Source organism: Erithacus rubecula (assembly GCF_903797595.1).
Source record: "Erithacus rubecula genome assembly, chromosome: 3".
Classification (NCBI taxonomy): Eukaryota; Metazoa; Chordata; class Aves; order Passeriformes; family Muscicapidae; genus Erithacus; species Erithacus rubecula.
Window position 1 is genome coordinate 109,085,351 of NC_136689.1, and position 22,724 is coordinate 109,108,074.

A 22,724-nucleotide genomic window follows, 5' to 3' on the forward strand; every position below is an offset into this window, starting at 1 on the left:
GAATGGACATGAGATTTAGATGGAAAAAAGATAAAAGGGATATTTATATTTATGAACACTAGTATAGAGAAAAACAAGAGCAGTAACTTGGGGGTATTAAATGTTTTCTATATACACAAATGGAAGGTTTAGCTACAAAAAAAAAAAAAAAAAAAAAAAAAAGGAGCAGAACTGGCTAGATAATAATGTGGAGAAAATATGGTATCATAACTGAAAGCTGGCTGGAGCAAGATATTAAAAGACGTATTTTATTTTAAAAAGACATATAAGAAAAAGCAAAGGAACTGTCATAGCCTTGTTGGTAAAAGAGGATTTATTAGACCCCATAAGAAGAGGCTGGGGAGAAATGGGTAATGGTGTAGAGTCATTATGTACTGAACTTGGAGATGTTTCAGGCTGTAAACTGAATGTTACAGGCCACCTGACCAAAAGGAACAACTGGACTGTGAAATGATTTAGCAAATGCAAAGAAGCACGTAAAAAGAGAGGAGCAATGGTAAGTCAGCAGTAACATAAGAAAAAGACATAAAGTTATGGTGAAATTTATCCACACCTCAGCCTCATGCCTGTGGGGACAAAAGTTTCAGGCTGCAAGAGGTCAATGGAATGGCTTTTTATTTTTCTCTTAAAATATATTCTCATTTTTTATTCAACTCTATTTTATTATTTTGTCAGGATTCTCCATGAAGGAAAGGCCACTCAGAGGAAGACACAAGAGATTTAACTTCTCTGATTTTCTTGTTTTCAGTTAACAAGCTTGTAGGATCATAAAGATTTCAGGTCATATGACAAATATTACATATAAACCCTCAATTTTAAATACTGTGTCAATGAAATGGATGACTTTTTCGGATGTCATTCCATAAATCAAGAACTCAACATGGTTAAAGTTGTATGTTTTCTAATAGATAATTTATTTTTAGTAAGAGTCAGTTTAGAGAAAATTTAGTTTTCATTCTGTGGAGCTCAAGAACTTCTTAAACTCAGTAATATGAATGATGCTCAAGATCTGGGCCAAATCCAGCCTCCCTAGCCTCTTTTTCATTTACTCACTCAATCTGTCCAGGTTCAGTAGGTCACTAAATTCCAGTGGGACCCAGGCCAAGAATTTGGCTTAGAATGGATTAAGTTTCTAGGCAAATCTACAGATCATCCACACAACCTTTGCTTCCATAAAGCCTTGCACATGAGTGGTCAGCCTACTAGCTGAGTAAATGCTTAAATAAAAAGCATATTGGTAACTACAGTCTGGTTAAAGAAGATGTAAAGGAGATCAGCTTTGTGGGGTTTTTTTGCCAACAGAGAATGGGACTGTAAGCAGCTCATTGTGAGCAGCCAGCACCTCCCTTTAATGTAGCAGGAGGTCCCATGGCTGCATTCTTTCCCTCTCCTTGCTATCTCCAGGCTGTGCACAGTCTGTTTCTGCTCACTTTTGCTTGGCTGAATCAACCCTTGACATCAGTCAGAGGCAGCAATTCAGCTACCCATAATATTTAACTCATGATTGATATATATGAGGCAGAAATTACGGGCTGGCTTTTCCATCTCTATGTGGCTTGTGGTCATCTACAGGGAAAAGATCTGCCATAAGAGGAAATGAACATTTGGGGCTGTAATGTTCTGATGCATTCTGTCATGCAGCAGAAGGCAGGAAGGCATGTGCAACCCTAAATTTCTGTGTAGGTTTGGGAGGATAACATTTACTATGTGCTGATAAGCACAGAAGTTGTGATGGGGAAGACAGAGACTCATGTAATATATTAAATAGCATAAAAATTTCAGTCCAAGGCAGGGAGTATTCTAAGATATAGCTAGCTCTCAAGTAGAAAAAACCTGAAAATAACTATCTCAATCTAGGGGCCACAATAAAGTGATGTGGATTTGACATGTATTTAAAAAACCCTCTTCCTGAAAAACATAAATTGAAACTAAATTATAATTACCCTTTTTAATATGAAATGGAGGCTTTAAGTAAAAAAAAAAAATTTAAAACCACAATCAAACATAATAATGAAAAGAGGCACTGAGACTTCTAGATTTTGGCTGGAAAGAAATCAACATAGTAGACATCAAAAGAGGCCTATAATATGCTAGAAATATATCTAATGCAGTTGTTGTTAAACAGAGTTATAAAAGTCACATATAAAGCAAATGTACCTGAAGTATCTACTAAAGCAAGCTAAAATAGAAATCTGAAAACATAAAACACTTTCTCTGAAAGTTCTAAATAAATCCAGTACACAGATCAAAAGGTCTCAACATGTACCAGAATTAAGCAAATTATTAATCATAATTAACAGCTGCAACCAAAGTTGTATCAAAAGAATTATGACATACAGTTCTTATTTCAACCATCTTAGTGATTCATTCAGAAAAGTTCACTGAGTATTCAAGTTAAAGAACTTTAAACCCCAATGTTACCTGCAAAATATTAAAATTAATTACTTATGATCACCCAGAACCATGCTATCATTTAGAAACAGAATGGTGGTTCTTATTATCTTATTACTTTTCATTCAAAGAGTGACATTTTAGCAAGAGTGAAAAAACTTATCTGATCTTCTCTACACACAAGTTGCAAACATTATATGTAAGCCTTAATCCACTCACATGAATGTTGAAAGAAGAAAACTTGAAGTGGAAATGTTCGGATTTTGACTTTCTTTCTGTTTGTTTGTTGTTAACTGTTTTCTTAACAGTTGTTAACTGTTTTCTTAACAGTACTTATTATGTTCTGAACTATGGAAGCCCCTGGTACTATAAAAAAGTCAAAAAGCCTGAGATTCATCAGCCCATTCAAACTCTAGGAAAATTAAAAAAGAAAAAGAAACGAGATGGAGAGGCAGAGTGAAGGGAGAGGAGGGATGACAACTCTGTAGATTTCACAATGTGATGGTTAATTAGAGGGCAACTGGGAGATGAAGGAGGCAACAAGGGAGGAACTTAGACAAGACAGACTATAAACTTGATTGCCATTACAATTTTCATTAACTCTTGTTTTTTTTTTTTAAGTTATCATTACTATATTGACATGAAGGATATAATAGTAAGGATAGGTGAGTTCTAACACTATTTTTTGTCACCACTATGACTGTGACAATATACTGTGACTATATACTTACCTTTCCCTTGCAGTAAATGGCACCACAGGATTTTTCAGTGTTTCTGTTTGACTGTTCAATGTTTTCTATCAAACATCAGCTACAAAAACATTTCCTTAGTGTAAAGCATAGATTTCAACAGATTCTTTGAGAGGCTTAGCATAACAGATAAAGTTAGGAATTAACAGTGTTGTCAGATAAGAGTAGTAAATGAACAAGATTTAATGGGAATGTAAGAAAGCATGATTCATAATAATGTAACAAACTTGCTTGTACCAAAAACCATGGAGTAAGAGACAGAGGTTAATATTTTCAGCACCCCATAACCATTTCAATTTCTACAATGGCTAGGCAGGGAGGAAGTTTCTTTTCCAAGGAAGAACAAGCATCAGATACTCTAACACATTCTATTAACAGATACTGGGAATAGCTACTCTTAGGATCAATGCCCATTGTTTAATTGAAGATCAGTTATCAATAGAAACATCATGATACAGATCTCTGACTCAAGTGCAATGCCTAATCCAATATGTCATGGAGGAATATTGAAATGCCAAGGTGACACAGCTCTGCCCCAGCCAGTTACCATCATGGGGAGTACTGGGGAGGAGAGCTGGAAGTGTATGCTCTCAGCATCCAATCTTCAATTGCAAAAAAAGACTTTCTCTGAAGCTCAGACATGTCTGGCAGTAGCTGCAACAATTGACCATCTTCATTTAGCATTTACTACTAAGTCTGCTTGAATTCAGAGATACAATTTGTTTCAGCAAAGCACATTAAAGGCTGCAAGTGTCCCACACTCTCTGCCAGTGGGAGACAGATGAGACACCAGGAAATGCAAGAGTCCACCTCAGTTTCTGTTCCAAATGTGCTTATTCAGGATTATGTCAAATGTGCTTTTCCACAGCAGTTTCCAGAAAATCAGTCTCTGACCAACTCCTGTGGAAACAGAAGCCAAGCCCAAAGGACAAACCTGACAGTTTTCCCAGATGCCAGCTAGGAACAAACAGATTTCTCAGTCTCTGTCTCATTGCTAAGCAGTGCTGTGGGATAACACCACTGTGAAGGTGATAGCTGCACAAATCAACCATAATCTCAGTTCTTACTGAGGGACACCTTGGAGCCTTTCTGTGTGATTTTTCTTCATATGCTCACTTCTTCCATCATCTGAGTACAACTTCCACCTCCTTCTCCAGTGATCTGCCATACCACTGCTTTTTTTCACACAAGTACTTCTTAAAAATCTGCTTTATGAAGTTCAGGAAAAGAGTTGCCTATCATTCCTTTCTAAATGCAACCAGGAATGAATAGACCTTTTCTTTCATGCCATGAGCTTTTCCTGACTGGCCAAATTTCCTTCTATCTACCAAACTCTCTACCTTCATTCTATCACTGTCTGAAACAGAGCTCAGTTACTGTTGCATACATGCTATTTAATAGTTCTTAAAAGAAACCAGGAAAATATTCAGAAATGTAGAATAAGGGATAACTACTTCAGTTAGTTAAATGCTTTTTAGCATTTTGTCGTATACTTGTATACAACAGCTTTAAAACCTTACAGGTAAAGGTAAGGAACACATTTCAACAATGTATTTTTTAAATTTTAACACAGATTTTATGAGATACTTCAGTTCCACTGCTTGCAGGGTTGATTTGCTGGTTTCCCACCCTCCTAATCAATAGACAGCAGCAAAAGAGTGAATTGTCTAGTTACTGCTTCTAACAAATGGCCAGCCAGATAGCTCTGCTCTGTTGGTCCTCTCTCTCTCTGCTAAAGTATTCAAGATACTCATAACTCCATACATTCACAATGAACAGTTCAACTTCTCTGAATATCTAAAATGTCTCACAACACTGGAACATGAGCACCAGATAAAAAAAAATATTTTCCTTACTTTTGTAGAAGTGATGCAACAGCACAGAAAGTAGGGGGAAGTGTAACTATTGCCACCAAACGGCGATGCTGCTCCCCATGGCTTGAAACACCTGTGGACTCTACATTAATCAGTGACAGACACCCAAAACACTTAGTTTCACCTGTACCTAACCCAGAAAAGGTATCCTTACTATTTGGATATGGATTTAGCCAAACTGATCTATTCTTTTGCAATCCTGTGCTTGGATCAATCCAATTTTCTCTTCCTTGGTCTGACCCAGATGCCACTCCATAACCTACAGATGGTTCATTGTACTGTATCCCATCTGTTAAATAAAACACAGTAATGAGAATACATCACTCCAATATTCCTCACTTTACTTTGGTTTCCATTCTAATCCTGGACACAGCTGAAGGGCTTGGTCCTTTCAGTGGTCCATGACAAAACTGTCTAAGAGAAGACCTCTCCATTCTGCTTCTTGCAGAAGATGGATACAACAGAGCTTCTGTGCCCAAAAGGTGTCAGATTCAAACTTGAATGTATGAACAGGGATCTCCCAGCTTCAGCTCTGGCTTCTACCACATACTGTTGTTTGCTATGTTCAGCTTGTGATAAAAAGATTCATCTTTTCTTAAGGTAGCTTAGCTAACAATGAAAACACCACAGAAGTACATTCCCAAATAAAAAATTAAATAATGTTGTTAATAAATAAATGATCAAGACTTCAGGGAGAAATACTCCTATTTTGAAAGACTTATTAAGAGCAGTGTACTATGCTTCAGCACTACAACACATAAAGTAGATTGTTAAAATAACCCTAATAAAGTTGAACTAGTAACACAGAAATGTTAATAGCATCCATGTATAAAGAATTTTTTTATATTTTGCTGAAAGTTGTGATTCCTTAGGGCATATATTATATGAAATAAGTGCAAGTTTGACACATAAATTGCTGTGCATACCTGGAAGAAAAGACTATTCTCTGAAAAGTCAGCAGAGTAAAAGAGAATTTCTAGTTATTTTACTAAGAAAAACAAACAAACAAACAAACAAACAGCTTTTCTCTTAAGATAATATTTTTCTAAAATATACTTTTTAATGCAGAAAGGTGGTTCTATTTTTCAGGAGAAGATGGATGATAACAACAACAACAGTTTTCTTAGTGAAATTTTGGCTTTCTCAAAATCAAGAGGGTTTTTTGGCATTGAATTCTGTTAAGCAAGATTTCAATGCCTGAAATTCAGAAAAGAAAAATTTTCCTGCTTTATTGAATCTAATTGGTGACTGGAAGTCTTTGTTTTGCTTTCATTTATTTTATTCTCTACTTTTGTAAAACACAAGTTACAGAATAAGAAAAGACTAACAAATGCTCTAGAACCAATCAATGTTATGAAATTAATAATAATACAAAATGAGCATGTAAGCTTATGTAGTGTCTTTCATGTAGAAGTATCCCAAGGCACTTCGTAACAGAAACTCAATAAGGAGTGCAAAAGTGCTTTGTCAGATAGGATAAGCCAGGGGAAAAGGGGAAATTAATTAAGCATGGATTTAAATTTCTCAGCCAACACAGCATTTAGATCCTTGGTCAAAAAAGACAGTGGTTCCAATATCTCTACCCAGGGAACACCGTAGACTATTTTAGTCTTAAATTCTAGAGAAATGTTCAATAGTTTTCCCACAATAATATGGGTATGACTAACAGGAATGCTATCCAGGGGCTGCATTTCCAAAAAGCAGTCCCTGCTCCCTCACTCTACTTTTTCATGGACAAGTAGATTCATAGTAGTTGATCACCTGACTTTATGCCAGTCACTTGGCTGTGGAGATACCCAGGACAGGATTTGGTACAGCAGAAATCATAAATACCTACTTAAGGACTGGATAATTCCTTTCTGTGCTGTTTAGCTCACTATTTTAAACCAATGCACATTTCCTTATGGAAATGACAGTGATCTGCCACACAGTAGTTCTTAAGACAACATGTATTTCTCAGGGAAAAATAAAGTTGCTCGGGAAAAACTATAGCAATCGATAGTACATAAGTCACAACTTCCCTGATGTTGCAGAAACTTGCACATCCTCTATTTTTCAAGCATTTTTCTCTTAGGAATGCATGGACCATCCCTTTTATTGGATGGCTGCCTCTTCGGATTAATGCACCCTTCTGGTGCATAAATTAGCAATGCACAGAGGAAAAAAAGAAAAGCACTAAATCTCAGGAAACTGAAGCAGTACAGAAAAATGAGATTCACAGTAGAGCTGAATGAGTGACTCACCATGAATAATTTATCCAAAAAGTTAGCCTACACTTCTGTTCATGGAGTAGCTATAAGAAGCTTATAATTTCCTCAGTTTTATTATAAAACAAAACCTTAAAATATTATACGTCTTCCCTGCAAATAACTTCCTGTAAATATTTCATGTCCTATTTTAGTAGATTGAGCATTTTTGGTTGATCAAATAAATCACATGACTATGTTTCTGTTCCCTAGATGGATGAAACTCCAAGCACATATTTTGGATGCCTGCTGCAATAAAGCAAGCAGCCCAGTAACATGGGATGGAAAGTGAGTGTCGGGAAAATAATTTCATCTACAAAACCTCTAAAGAACTTTCTGTAATTTTTTTTTTCAGTATTTACATTGAAGCTCTAGGGAGTTGCAATTCTGATTAAATAACTAGGAATTTTCAGGTACCTCTAAATATTTTCTTTCTTGAAGATTTGGTAAAGAATAATCTGTCAGTCTTTCCAAAGTTTAATTTAAGATTTTAGATCAGTTATTCAGATTTGGTGCATGCACAGGTAGACTAAAGTAGTTATGTTGAAATTTTACTAGAATATTTTCAATCTGAAATATCTTTGTGCAGCTTTTGAATTTGAGTGGACTGACATTCTTTGTGCAAGTTTGAGAAAGATTTCCTCCTACTTCCTTAAACTCTGAAACCTCATCAAATACTTAAGGAAGGATGAGCCATTAGTGCATTTAGAATTTACAGGAGTACACAGATCAGTTTTATAAAAGCCACCTAGTAAAATATATTCATATGTCTTATAATGTTCAAATATTGACATACTATAATATATCTTACAGGGAAAAGACGATTGAAGATCTGAAGATTCACCAGAAATTACTTTTTGTGTGCCCTGACACAGGCTGAAGAAGGACAACATATCAGAATCCTGCCCACTTCACATTACTTTTGATAAAATCATAAGTATTGCTAACATTTCCTTTAGTTTTTGTATATCTAAAAAGTGAATCCATACAAATTATCCTTTTTCAGATCTATAAAAAAATTTGCTTGATTATTTATTTTATAACAGTAGTAGTGGTATAAATTTGTCAATATAATAAAAAAATAAAACTGAAAAATAAACAATGTAAGTTCTTACCTGAGCTCTTGAGCTATAGAGTCCACTTGAACTGTTAAAAAAACAAGAAAGAATTAATTAGTTTACACTTTCAGACTTGTGCTTTCTGCAGCCTTGCACCTGCCTATCTGTAATGACAGAGGAGTGGCTATCAAAACACAGGTGGTTATTTCATGCTAACCACAGGATTGTAGCTACTAGTGGCAAATGCTAAATGAACATGTAATTCTCACAGTCACTTTAGGACTCATGAAACATGGAGTATGATGTTCAGTGGAAATTTTAAAAATAAAAGTAAAAGCAAAGACCCTTGTTTTTCCTGAAAATAGAATGCAAAATCTTTTTTTTTCTTTTTTTTTTTTTTTTCAGATTTAAAATCAGTTTGGGAATTGCAAATGCTGGTGTTTACAAATTCCTGCCCACACAAGAGTATACAGCATATTGACAAGGCCAACAGGTGTCTCTAGGGATTACTCATATTGCAGAGGCAACTTTTGTTGTTTTCACTTCTGAGGAAAATATTCTTTATATATAAATTGCTATGAGAATTTATGCACATGTATAAAAACTTGGAGGAAAAAAATCTATACATTTTAAAATTGTGTTATTAGCCTTTTGAGTGAAAGGTTGTGAAATTCTACTAACTATTAACTAAAGTTTGCTATGCCAGTCAAACTGTTTTAACTCACAGTCCTGACCAACAGAGAAGACATGCCCTAGTGCTGAGGGGTGAATAACTTCTGTATTCAGAGACTTTCCCAGTTCTCTGTTTGGTACTTTTGAAACACATGTGAGTTTTATAATAATATCAGTGATTACCACTGAGGGTGGTGATCAAAGTTTTGATATGACAACGATTTTGTTTTTTAGAAAGGTTTGTCTGTATTTACCCTCTTATCTGTAGTCAGTCTCTGGTACTTCAATGCTCTTCCTATGGCTTGTCCTGAGTGAAGTCTAGCACATTTGCTCCTTTGATCATTTGAAAATACAGAAGTAATGCCAAACCACTCTAATTTTTCATTCTTACCATAACTTGAACCTGAAGGTACAATATTAACTATTTGAATTAGTGACTTGTGACAACAAATAGAAGTTGTCTGTTTTGCACAATCCTGAGAATGCACAATTCTCATTAAAATCAGAGTGAGGAATGGGTGCTTTGTGCCTCTAAAAATAGTCATAAGCAAAAATGTTCACAGGGTAGGCAAAACTTTGACATTTATTTTTAAGTATATCCATTTTTCACTTGTTATCAAGTCACAAAATTGTTGTGAATTACAATAAAAAGTTATTTTCCTGAAAGGGCTGTACTGCTAGTCAATCATGTTTTCCAGATGTTGAGATCATTAAGGGCCTGTTTATTTCTCAGTACTGCATTTCCATCTGTTCCTTACAAAAAGAGAGTAATATCTGGGAAATACAACTATGTCATAACTTTGTAAACGAAACATGAACACCAATACTTTAAAGAAACCCCACAAAGTTCTCTTCTGCCACATACACCTGGAGCTTTTGGTCAAAGAAAATTTACTTCTGCACCATATTACACAACTATTTTATGGATAATTAATGATAATAGACAGGAAAATAAATACATTCAGGTGGCTGAGACAAAGTTTTCATCAATTCAACATTGTCAACTCTACTCACTGTGGAAAAATAATTTGGGAGGGGAGGTTGAGTTTTGAGGATTTTTTTTGCATAATAAAAAGAGTAACCTTCATTTTCTTTGAAAAATAACTCAAAGAAAACAACATCTGTAGATTTTTTTTGGCTTTTTTTTTATACCATAGCTAATAACATCATGGCTCTTGATGCCAGCAGTCTGTGTCCTGCCTTGATTAAAAAAGCAGCCGTAAGGAAGCTACAGAGCCTCTCAGTGCACATTAAGGGCTGAGCACAGGAGCTATGATATTTCATGGTGTTTTGGGCACAGGGTCGTGGAGCATGCTTGCTAACTCACCCTTGGTTCCTTTGGAGCGTGTGCGCAGCTTTTTATTTTCCCCATCTGCATCCATCTGTAATATTAACACAAGGTCTTTAATTCATACCTTTTGCCATTGAGAAAAAAAATAGTCCAATGTGGGGGTTTTTTTTTCACATTTCCAAAGGCTAGACAGTAATAGAAAAAAAAAGAATAATCATGCCTTATTAATCTTGTCAAAGAGATAAAAAGCCATCTGTGAATATCTAGTAAATACCTAGGAGATACCTTTAATGATGCAGATTTGTTTAATAAAGTGATGGTTATGAGTGACTCTGTAAGGTTTAATGGCGAGGTCTACAGGTGTTAGCTGAAGGCATAAGGTTAGAAAGAGTAATGCTGCATGAGTGCTGTTTTCAGCATCAACCTCCTGAAACAAAATACCCCAGAAAGCTGCTGTGAATACAGGAACTCTGTATTTTTATTGTAACTGGAGCATAGCTCTATAGCTATGTTGGAACCTGCATTTCTGACAACTTTATCCTTAACACATGAAACCCTCTCATAACAACACAGCTTTGAAATAAATAATCACTTAATCAACTACTTATTTAAGAAGTTTTGCTTGAAGAGACAGTGAGTTACAGATTTATAGGAGATTTTTGAGAGAATGTAGAGCCCAGATCTGTATTTAGATTAAAAAAAAAACAAATCCAAGCAATGAAAAAACCCAGACCTCTCCCAGAAAGTCAGCTGCTGTCATAAGTTTTCTAACTGATATAAGAGAGTTCTTTCAAAATCAGCTGTTCTCACTACCATTTTGGCTACATCTAAACCCTAACTGGAAATATGCACCTTCTGGTCTTGGATATGGCCCAGACACATAATTATAGGGGCAGGCTTTCAATCCATGGATTTTATTGCAAACCCCTGAAATTCAAAGGGATTAAGATTTCATGTTGTGGTGTGGAGAACTGCAGTGACATATAGCAGATTGTACATAGGTGCAATTTTGACCATGTGCAGGGAGGCAAACACCTTTCTAAAAGTAACACCTACTTTTTCACATAAGGAAAACACTATCACCAGTAATTTTTGTCTAAGCAGAATATTGGGAACTATGTCTTCAGTCTCAGAGGGAACCTTACTATCTGCCTTTGATGGAATCTCAGTTTCCCTGTTTGTTAAATGACAAAAATGATAAAAAAATATAAAATATACTCTAGACCAAGCAACTCCAAAGGTCACTTTGCAGATTTATAAGTGTCTGATTTATAAGACTCTGTTGGGCAATAGGTAGATGTGGAGACCAGAAGTTGCCAGACATTTCTCCCTGCAAAATGTCTCAAGATAAATACTGATGTCAACAGAAGATTATGTCAATTATTTCACTTTTTCTTTCTGAGGATCAGCTGAACTGCACTGAACTGAGGAAAGATGCAAGAAGTCGTGTTTGTGCCTTTTTCCATTTATACAGTTTGAATCTCTGAGTATGACTTATTTTTAGCTCTATATGACTCAGATTACTGAGTTGTTTTGAAGGTCTTATCTGAAAGAACATTGCAGAATATGACAAAATTGACCTGAGAAATAAAATGAGTAAAGTCAGCCCTTCTGGGGGATAAAAAGCATTTCTATAATTTCCTGGGGTTTATTTGTTTTTATACATGTTTGAACATTATAAGCAGCTATTGGAATAAAAATACCTGCTTGAAGGAGAGAACACAAACATTTGAAAAGGTTTGTCATGGACATGAAGAAGGGTAATTCTAGAACACAGGTTAGTGATGTCTGAAATGAAAATATAAATTGATGGAAATGCACATCAAAGCCAGACAATGATACCTTTTCTCTGCTTAAATTTGCATCTGATATTGATCATCAGCAGGGAAAAACATGAGGGGCTTCTGTTTATGTAGAGGGGCTGATGGTAGCCTTTACTTGTTACTATCCTTAAAAGCTGGAGAACGAGTTTTGCAATGTGACTGCAATGGTAATGGGAAACATGGCTCTGTTCTCTGATGCTGAGTTGTGATTGAAGGCACTGACCTGCCATAGACTTATAATAGGGGAGCAGGTGTGGCAATGATGGACTTTAATTTCCTTTAATAAACCTTTTATGTGCCACACTTTTACTGCCATTCTATGCTCTCCAAGGTCCTGCACATAATAGGTTCATTACTTTTGATTACTATAGTCTATTGAGACAAACAACTCCAGAACACACTATATATTATGTTCAGTTAAACCAATATAGACTATTTATCCACTGTGCATTATTTCACCTGCAACTCTACAGACAAAATTAACAACAGCTCCTGTAAGCTAAAACTATTAAAACCACTGGTACTCCTTTGTCATCATTTCATAATAAATACCACACCAATCACAGTGCTGCTCTTTTAATTATGAAACAAAAAGTGCCCACTGCTTCTACTGAACAGCAGTTACTTTGGTCTAAACAGCAGGTTGCATTGTGATGAATATTTAGAAACTGCACAAAGAGTGAAAACCAATGATAAAATCCATGCAGGTGATTTTTCAATTGATTTTCTTTACTTGTAGAAGTTTCACAATATGATATATCTTTTTATCAACTCAAACCTATAATTTATGGGAAATTTTAGCCTGGTGCATACGCATATCAAAATAATCATCATGTCTGTGCTGCATAAAAAACATTTTAACTTACAAAACAGTCCTATGCATTAACTTGAAATACAAATGTAACTGAATAAAACTGAAATTTCTTAACTGTGTCAGCAAAAAATCCCTGTCTTGTTCAAAATTTAAATGTACTATCTTTGTACAGAGTTTGGTAGTTCCTTTAGAGACTACCTGATGCGCATACAAAGTGAACAAAGTGTCTCACTTTTGTTTTTCATCTACACAGATAATTTTACATGAACTTACAGCAAAGAATGGTCAGCAAGAAACATTCAAACTTTGAAATCACCCATGGAGCAACAAAAGGATTAAATTCTGAGAAATTCTAGCCAAGATTTTTAGAGGCAAATGTTATGAAGGTGTTAATTTGAGACGTATATTATTTCTGTTGTGACTGTAAATGTTGGGTGGATTCTGGAAGGTGCTTCATGCTGTCAAAGTTGGGGGATGATCACCCTCCCTCCCATTACATATGTTGTCTTGAGCCAAGAATCCATAAGGGGTAAATAGAATGGCCATGTCTGCACAAAATCCTCACTCACTCCTAATGTCTCACTGCTATTTTTTTTAGCCATAAGGATCATGGGGATAATAAAATGTTTGCCAGGAAAATTTTATTGGGGGTTATAGTCCCATAATTTTTAAGGGCAAGCTTTACAAAAATAATGGCAACTTAAGTTAAGTTCACTTAATCTTTGTGTTTTATAGCTAGATTCTCTGATTTGATGGATTTTAGATTCATCTAAACATTTTCTTTTCAAAATTTGCTGAAGCTAACTAATGGACTCCAAAGAAATTAGTGGGAAATACGCAGTCAGAAACACGGGGACAGAGGCACAACAGCTCTGCAATCCCAAATCATTAAGCAAGGAGGGTAAGAAATAAATGCTCTCTGCTTCATAATACTCCATTTCTGTGATCTCAAAATTTTCTGAAGATATTGATGTTGAGTTATTTTCTGAAAACATGTTCCAGCAAATCCCTCGAGGTTTATGAATGCCCTCTGACTTTGTGAATTTAATTCTGATCCTTCCTTCACTTTTCCGTCAGTGTTGGGATGGAGATTTACTTATAAATCAACAACTGGATCACAGAAAACTGACTGAAGTCGCTGACATTACCCCAAATTCTGCTTGGCTGAAACTGTAATAATTTGCTATTTAACTACTACAGGGTATTCATGTTTCTCCAGATTAATTTACTGGTGCAATAGCAGCAATCATACTTTCTGAGCAAACTATTTCAGAGTTTCCTGGCTGCAGGAATCAAATGGTACTTCTTTTGTTTGTACCATCCCACTGCAGTTAACAGACTCGAGAGCAGCACCTGGAAATACTTCCCTGAGAGAGAATCAGGATTTGGCTCTGAGTTTGTTTTTTTGTGTGCCTGGAGTCTGCCTGTGCACATGTGCATGCACTGATGCTATAATAGGATCCAAGAACATGACTAGCAGCTGAAAATAGGGCATGTGCAATAAATTATAATAATGACAATATTAATAATAGCCACTATTTCAGTTTACTTGCACATTTTTAAATTTGAATCACAGAAACTAAATTGACACTACTATCTGGGTAGGATAGTTTTACAGCACATTACTGTGAATAAACTATGAAGACAATGCTGCTGACATAGGTAAAAGTGAAATGCATCTCCTGCAAAGAGCTCATGTAAGAGCTATGCACTTTGTAGATTCCATTGCAATCTTCATACAAGTATGACTTTCCTGGAGTTTCACAGTATCAGGCTGTTTCCTTTTGTATAACCAGCTAGAGGAATTGAAATAGTCAGTGTATCTAAAGAGCATAAGGTCTACCACAGCACTGTAAGTTTCTGACTTAAAGTTACACCTGATTTTCAAAATTAAATTTAGGGAATCATTTCACTAGGACAAAATTTACCTGATTTTGAGAGGTCTCGAAAAGAACAACTTTTCTTTACTATTTTAAATTTGTGAATTACTTAAGTTAGTATTGAGACAATAGCTTCTGTCACAAAGTTAGAGAAGTCAGTCAGAAGAAAAAACCTTGCTGATTTTCAAAACACACAAATCCATTCTCAAGTCTCCAACACAAGCCACAAACTTCGAAGTTGAAGTCAGATTCTGCTAAAGACATTGAACAGGACTGTGCTATGCTGTGTCCCAAGGTGACACAACCCTCTGTGTACTTCTCCCTAGAGAAAATAATACACTCAGAGCAAGATTTTCTGTGGTTTTGGTACTCTATTTTGATATTTCTTTTCATTATCTCATGTAAGATTCTACCACATAAAGAGAGATTAAAGTCATAGAGAATAAAAAAAAAAAATTAAATCTGAAAGCAAGATTTCCTATAGCCCACCCCGAAGAGTAGAGCACTACTTGTATATACGTGTGCTGACTGAACTTTTATCTTAGTCTTTAGCAACATTTATAATATGAATAATAGTAATCTCACACTGACAGTGAGAACTATAGAGAAAGAATTGACAAGAACACATATAACAGCTTCTAGACAAAGTTATATATTTTAACTGCTGACAGTTAAAATAATTCAGAATCCAAATACAAATTTGTTAGGAACATCGCTTGTAATGTGGTTTAAGTTTCTTGCTCTTCTTTTTCTTTCTCTCTCTCTCTCTCTCTCTTTTTTTTTTCTTTTTTTTTTTTTTTTTCTTTTTCATAATAATATGATGACTAGAAAGGAAAAATATTTAGAAATATGTTCCTAAAAACTATCACTAAAAATATGCCTTGTTTAGTGATTTTGACTATTTTCAACCAAGGAATCATTGCATCTTTGTTTTGAAAATTTTGTTTTAGTTTGCTCAATGTCATACGTGATTTCTCGAGCAAAAACTTTAATGACATGGAAATAATTGTTTCAGATCTTTGAATTCCTTGGGAATTAAAATAAATACATTTACTACATGCAGACTTTAAGGCATGTTTATAACACATATAAATCATCGACAATTTGGCATTTTATAGTGTGATTGAATGGTGCACCCGTTTCTGAGAAATAGATTTTTTAATATTGAATTCACTACTTGAAAATATACAGACAAAATAAGCCCTAGATCACAGGCAAGCTTGAATAGATTTGTAATGAGTATGATTTATTTTGATTCTCACTTCTGATTTCTGAGTTGTCACTGCTGTTGTATACTTCATCCATGCAACTTTGCACAACTGGCAGTGCTGAATATAAACCAAAGCCATATGTTTATGTACTTTTGCCAAACGACTACAGCAAATAGTTCTATTATTCCCTTAGGTAACCAACATGTGCCAAGTATTTCTATTAGTCTTCTTTACCAAGGCTTTAGAGGGCAGAGTCACAGCTTCATGAAATTAAGGGGCAACTGCTAGTTTAAAATTCAGAGAAAAATTATATAGTATACTGTGCTGAAATGCAGCTCAACCCAGGCTACTTTCTGGAGGTTTTTCATCCTAGATTATTATTTTTTATGTAGTTCAAAGTCTTGTCACTATTTCCTGTGCTAGTATATGTTAAACATATTTTTTTAGAAGAGTCAATATTAAAAAACAGGTTTGATGCTTTGAGATCTTTTTAAGTACGCTGAAGTTCTAGCTCACTTAACTGCTATATAGTTAAAAAAATTCAAAACAATAAACCATATAAATATAAATATATATAAATATATATATAAATATATATATATATCACTAATAAATGATCAATCAAAGGTTAAATTTTAGCAGTGCATTGTGAAATATATTCTCATTCCTGGAGTCATATAGATTCAAAGATACTCATGTTACTGACAGTATGTACGGCTAAAAGAGTATAATTCACAAACTTTAGAACTAGAATTTCTACATATTTGCAAAGATTTTCATCTCTTCAACTGTTAAGTACTGCTATGCCTGACCATTGAAGATTTTTCTTAAAGCAGCAGCTATCATGCAATAAAAGTAGTCCCAGTGCATGAGAAATCACATTGTATTATATTACTTATACATAGACGTATCTACTCAAGTTAATTTTTGCAAATAAATTATCCCACCTTTGCGTGTTTCCAGGTGAAAATATGTGCAGATTCCAAAGGACCAAATTTGCCACACAGCCCAAGATGCCTTGCCTGATTTAACAGATAATCCTCAAATTCATCCTTAGAAAAAAACAGACAAAAAAACAAAAACAAAAAAAAAAAAAAAAAAAACAACCCAACAAAAAACAACAAACAAACACAAACAACAAAAAACAAAAAAAAAAAAACGAACAACAACAACAACAAAGAAAAAAAAACCAACAAAACAAAACAAAACAAAACCCAGCTACTAACAAGACTCTAAATCAAATGGGTAAATAATCCAGGTGCAATATTTTCTTCAGCAGTTTTACAAATATAGGGTGTAGAGGCATCAATGATGCTTCTAAAAGGCATAAAGAATTTTCTTTTTCTTCTCTTATAGTAATTTCTTTACACCATTAATGTCCTTTTGATAGCTCATGAAATAGACCTGCTCTCAGAAAAGTTTTTTGTCTCATGTGGACAAAAATCTACAGTTTCTTTATGTAGAAATCCTTAGTCAAATATTTTAATTGCACAAGAACCCATTTGTCTGAGTGGGATGGTTCAGTTCATGATACAAAATAAATGAGAAGCATTCAGAAATATTTTTAAAACAGAAGAAAACCCCTCAGTTTTATTTTTTCTGACTTCAAACATTAAAATCTAAAGTTAGGCAGGCTGCAAGTGTTCTTGGCATAACCAAATTAAGGAAATCTTTGACATTTCTCCATGCTCAATTTTTATTCCTTTCTGTGAGGGACTTTATGCTAAATCAACAGTGGCAGTGAGGGAAGCAGAGCTGCAGAAGTTTATATCTGAGTGTACAACAGTGAGATCCTTGTTTTAAGAAATACTGAATACCCAAACCCTTCTAACACTTAAAGTTCTAGGCACTTGCAACCTGGAAGAATCTAACAACGAGCAGTTATTAAGGGAAAGTTTTATTTAGAGGCTGCTGTTAAAACTAGTGACCAAAACATTCAAATTTTGCAATCAGTTGCAACTTCAGAGATCTGTTTCACATATCATTCAGTGTGTTTAGTGAAAGAGATCTATTATTCAAGATATTCCAATTACAACAAAGTTTGCAAATGAACTTTCTAAACTTTAACTATTCTTTTAATTATATCTGATGATTTTTTTCCTAACAAAACTTTGAATGTTGCATTTCTGAAATTGCAAAGATTCTCAGGCAAGCTGGAGTTTCATTAGTGACTAATTTATGCTTGTGTCCCAATAGATAGGACGCTAGTTTCATCCCATCAAGAACTTTTAATTATAATCAGTAAACTTTTACCAAATATGAAACAGGCAATAGATGCAAGATGATAAAGAAGGGAGAAAATCCAGAGCAAACCACTCCAATATCAAAAGAATTTTTAAGCTTTTTTTTAGTCTGCACGTTACTAGAAAAAGATGTTTATCCTCAAAATTCTATTTTCCTGTTATTCTATTTCAACATTCATAAAAATATATTAAAAAAAAAAAACACAAAAGAAGTCTTAAAGCCTTCTAACTTCTTCTTCCTCTTTGTTTGAAACACACTAACCTAAAACAAAAGACCTCTGAGAATAACTACGACGGTGAGCAAAGCTCTTTCTAAAGACTTAAACTTAGTAGATTTTGTCTAAAATTCTAGCAACTTAAGTATTTATTAACAATATATTTTTCCTTTATACTCTCAGAGATTGCCAATAAAGAACTAAATCACATAAGGGAGTAGCTGCAAACCCTTTGAGTTCCCTAATGTCAAACTCATTAGCATCCGAATAACCACACAGCAGCACATCATCTGCACGATTGCGATTTTTTACTACTTTTAATAGCGTTTCTCAAAGGGCTCATTTTCAACTTTCTTCAGTGGTTAGTTGGTTCTCTGGGGAAAAGGAGCTTCCTGACGCTCACAGCTTCCACTCAACAACCAGGCCGTTTGCTGTCAGAAGCATCAGCCCTCTGCCCTAACCCCATCTGCTGTCTCTCTCATCCTAAGGGACTGAGAGTTAAGACAGCACAGCTGAGATCCACTTGGAAAGTGCACAAAGGACAAGGAAAAAATATACAAAACTTTCCAGATTTATCTTTACATAATAAGCTAATATGTTGAAATCCTCCTCATAAGAAAAGGAGTTTGGACTGGGATGGACGTGGGGGGCAGGTTTTAGAATTGCACTAAAAAACTACATGCAACAGTGTAAAAACACAAAAAGCTGCACCCCTCTGCTGTATTTAAACACAACAGAAGTTGATGGTTAGTTAGTTTAAATGTGCTGGGCTTGATTACTTTCACATAACAGGGTGCTGGCTGCCATTCAGCTGATTCGTGGGTGAGTACCCAAATTTGAAGACGTGGTGTTTCATAAAAGCCTAATACAATGTCACACATCTGTCATGCTATAAACAGGGTCTGCAGGACTACACTGCATCATGGGGTGTGACATATCCTTAATGTAACTTAAACTATGTGTCACTCCTGTCCACACTCCAAGCAGTAAGTTATATTTCAAATATAAATGTAGGGATCTGGTAGCAAAAAAGTCTTGGTACTGATTTCACAAGAGTATCAAGGTCTTATACTGAATTTATTTAGTAAGTTTTATGAGTTACAAAATTGGTTGTGGGCCAAATTGTGATGTATTGCAAGAAATGCAGCAATCTGCAGTACCAGCTGGAGATCTCAACCTCAAGAGCCCACAAAGAACATCTAACTAGCTTGTTGGTGGTGATGGTAAGATCATTGTTGATGGAAATGAAACAGAACTAACTTATTTGTCAATCAAGGTTCCTCGGTGGGGTCACTCCCCTTAGGTTCACATGCATGTTCATTTGGTCCAATCTATTCATAGCTTGCATTAACTCCTTTTCTGTTTTAATCAAGAATTCAAAACAATTTACAGACAGCAAATTATGATTACGCTTCAACTGCTTATGTGTCTGAACAGTATTTTTTATTCTACAAAGTGCAGCCTGCCTATAAAGAAAACTTCCACCCTTTTCAACATCATCTCAGTTCCACTAGAGCAATAAACTTTATAAACCCACAAAGATGGAATATATGCATTGCTTGATTTGTCAGTATAATTGTTCAGTGAAGTCACCTGGAGCCTTTGCAATTCATTCCTTGGTTTATAGTCACTTCCAGTGCACCATGATTTTGTACTGACTCTGAAGTGCCATCCTACTGAGATCCATGAGTCACACCAGGATACTGATGTGAATGACAGTTTAGGTCCTGATCCTCTACATCAGATGTGTGTGACAAATCCCTTCAAACAACTATTTTTGTTGAGCTATCATCTGTGAGTACAAGTCCACTCATTTAGGTCAGATTACCAGAGCTCGTGATGATTTTAAAATGTGAAAAGACATATTGTGCAACCACAAAATTATCTCAGAAATCTGAAGTTGTTTTCTCTATCAGTTTTTCAATACTCAAAGCTGTACTATATTTGTGAAAGATCCCAAAAGCTTTTTTAATGATAATATATTCCATTTCCAATAAATTAAATTGATTTTCTCTCATTTACCACATCACTGGTTGATACATTGCAAACGTGGGAATGAATAATGGCTTCAGTTTGTGATTTGTTAACTCAGAATAAAAGTAATATCTAAGGAAATAAAATCCAGTGTGCTCACCATCATGATCCTGAACATTTCTTGTGTTTTCACAGTGACAGTGATTTCTCTTTCTCAAGACAAAATACTCAGTATTTGAGAAAATAATATGTGAAAGAAAGATACCATTGCAAATAAATAAAGATAACTCTGGACTTCAGTCAGATCTTTATCCTGCACAGTACAAAGTCTGTGACTTTACACATTAAGTTCTGCACAAGCCTCAGGGAGATCTGAAGTACATGTAAAATGTTCAGCTCGTGAGTAGCTGAATTTCATTTGGCCTACACCCTCCCTGCAAGAAATCTGCAGGGCTCTACTTGGAAACATCTCTCTTTTTTGTGTATAACTTGAACTTCAGAAAGGAGTTTCACTGGGGCAAAATATTCATCTTTGCAGTTGTTTCATTCTTTGCAAAATATGCAGGAAGCAGAATTAATGCTGTTTCAACAATTGCTTTTTCTTTCTCAGCTCTAATGCTAAACTTTATCTTATTTTGCTCTACCATGAGATGAACAGAAGGTCACATTAGCAGTGTGAGCAGTTGCCCTTCTAGTACCTGTAAAAAACTTAACTTTCTCTCATCCTCTCTTTTAAGCAGGACAGTAACTCCAAAGCCAAGATCATATTTCACCTAGCAGAGGAGTTTAACTTTCACCTGATTTAAGCAACAAACTATCCCTCAAAGATGCCAGAGGCTTTGCTGTAATTAACATAACTGCATTTAGATGCTACTCATGACTGATAATTCCAACACCTTGTGAAAAAAAAAAAATAAAATAAAAAGGGTTGCAAGCTGTAAACATTATAAACATATTCAAATAAGCTTAACGCAATCTGCCATGCTTATTTCTGCCTAGATCATGGACCAGCGAAATGGTTAATGCAAATGGATTTATAATTTGCTTTGGGGGGCCAGTTTCTTCTCCTTATTTATTAGCCCAGCTGATGGGGCAGATTTGATGAGGCACTTCTGGAATAATTGAGTCATCACACAAAGAAGGCTGCTAGCATTCAGAGTGGTTTTATCAGCAGCAAGCAGGCCTGATTACTGACAATTACACTCTGATCCGGTGATGGAGGAGAAAGAGCCAACGAGTGGGAAATGTCCGTGTTTCTATCCAGGAATAATTTCTACATTCATTTTACATGCTAAGTGTTTCCTATCTCTGCATAATAAACTGTAAACAGGAATAGATGGCACAATGTCCCTTAATATTTCCTGGTAATGAAGACACAAATGTACAGTGAGTGCTGATAAATATAGATGAAACATAAGCTATTCTCTGAGTCGGTATTGTTACCTTTAGAATAAATGCATTTTGGTGGTAAAAGCATAATCATAGCTAATGCAAAAAAATGACAGAAGATTGAAGCTGTCCTTGTAACTACACAGAAACTTTGTAAAAGTCCTGTTAATCATGACTGCTCCAGAGGCTCATAAGCTGAAAGTGATGTACTGCAAAGAACATAATTTTGTTTCTCAGTAGTCAACTATGTAGGAACTCTTTTGCTTTGACACAGTAAAGGGGAGCAACAGCAGTGACCTCCATTAACACTTCAGGGATAGAGCACATCTCGATGCTAAACTGAAAAACAATGAAGCTGGTCCTAGAAGACATCTTCACTATGATAAATTCTCATTTCCCTCTCATCAGCTTTAAGACAGTGTTTATAATGCATAATAGAGGTAGACCATAGATTTCATGAGTTGTGTTAAGCAATACATTATTGCCTTTCGAACATTATTTTTATGGCATGATGCTGTAAAATGACAGTTATTAACAAAATTCTGGAAGCAGAACTTTGAAAAACTCTGTTTCTTCAGGGGAAAAAATAGGAGGAAACATGAAAACAGACCTAGTGGATAGCTGAAAAGTAATTTTGTGTTTGTTGATGGGTAATTATAGATTTTGGCTAGAAAAAGTTAATGTCCTAGTCTAGGGAGAGTTTTCCTTTTTAAGAGTTGATCAGGCATGAAACAGTGAATAATAAACTTTTGCATGCTTGTTTATTCCTTTTCCTCTTTTTAAACTAATTTGTAGCTTCAAAAGAACTAAAAGTTATTCTCTGCCCGCCGGCAGTAACTATGGCAACTATGTTTCATTAAAGTAGCCACTTAACTTCAAGGCTTGTGTTACAAT

At 35.2% G+C, this 22,724-nt stretch overlaps 1 protein-coding gene across 1 annotated transcript in view; it reads right to left on the minus strand.

Moving 5' to 3' along the window:
• The window catches only part of ST18 (ST18 C2H2C-type zinc finger transcription factor), a 95,599-nt gene that overhangs the window by 58,165 nt on the left and 14,710 nt on the right, over window positions 1–22,724 (minus strand). The window contains exons 2-3 of the mRNA XM_079299847.1: window positions 10,318–10,372; window positions 8,376–8,406 (exon numbers count right to left, since the gene is read on the minus strand). Of these exons, the coding sequence (XP_079155973.1) occupies window positions 8,376–8,406; window positions 10,318–10,372 (86 nt within the window). The remainder of the gene's footprint in view (window positions 1–8,375; window positions 8,407–10,317; window positions 10,373–22,724) is intronic.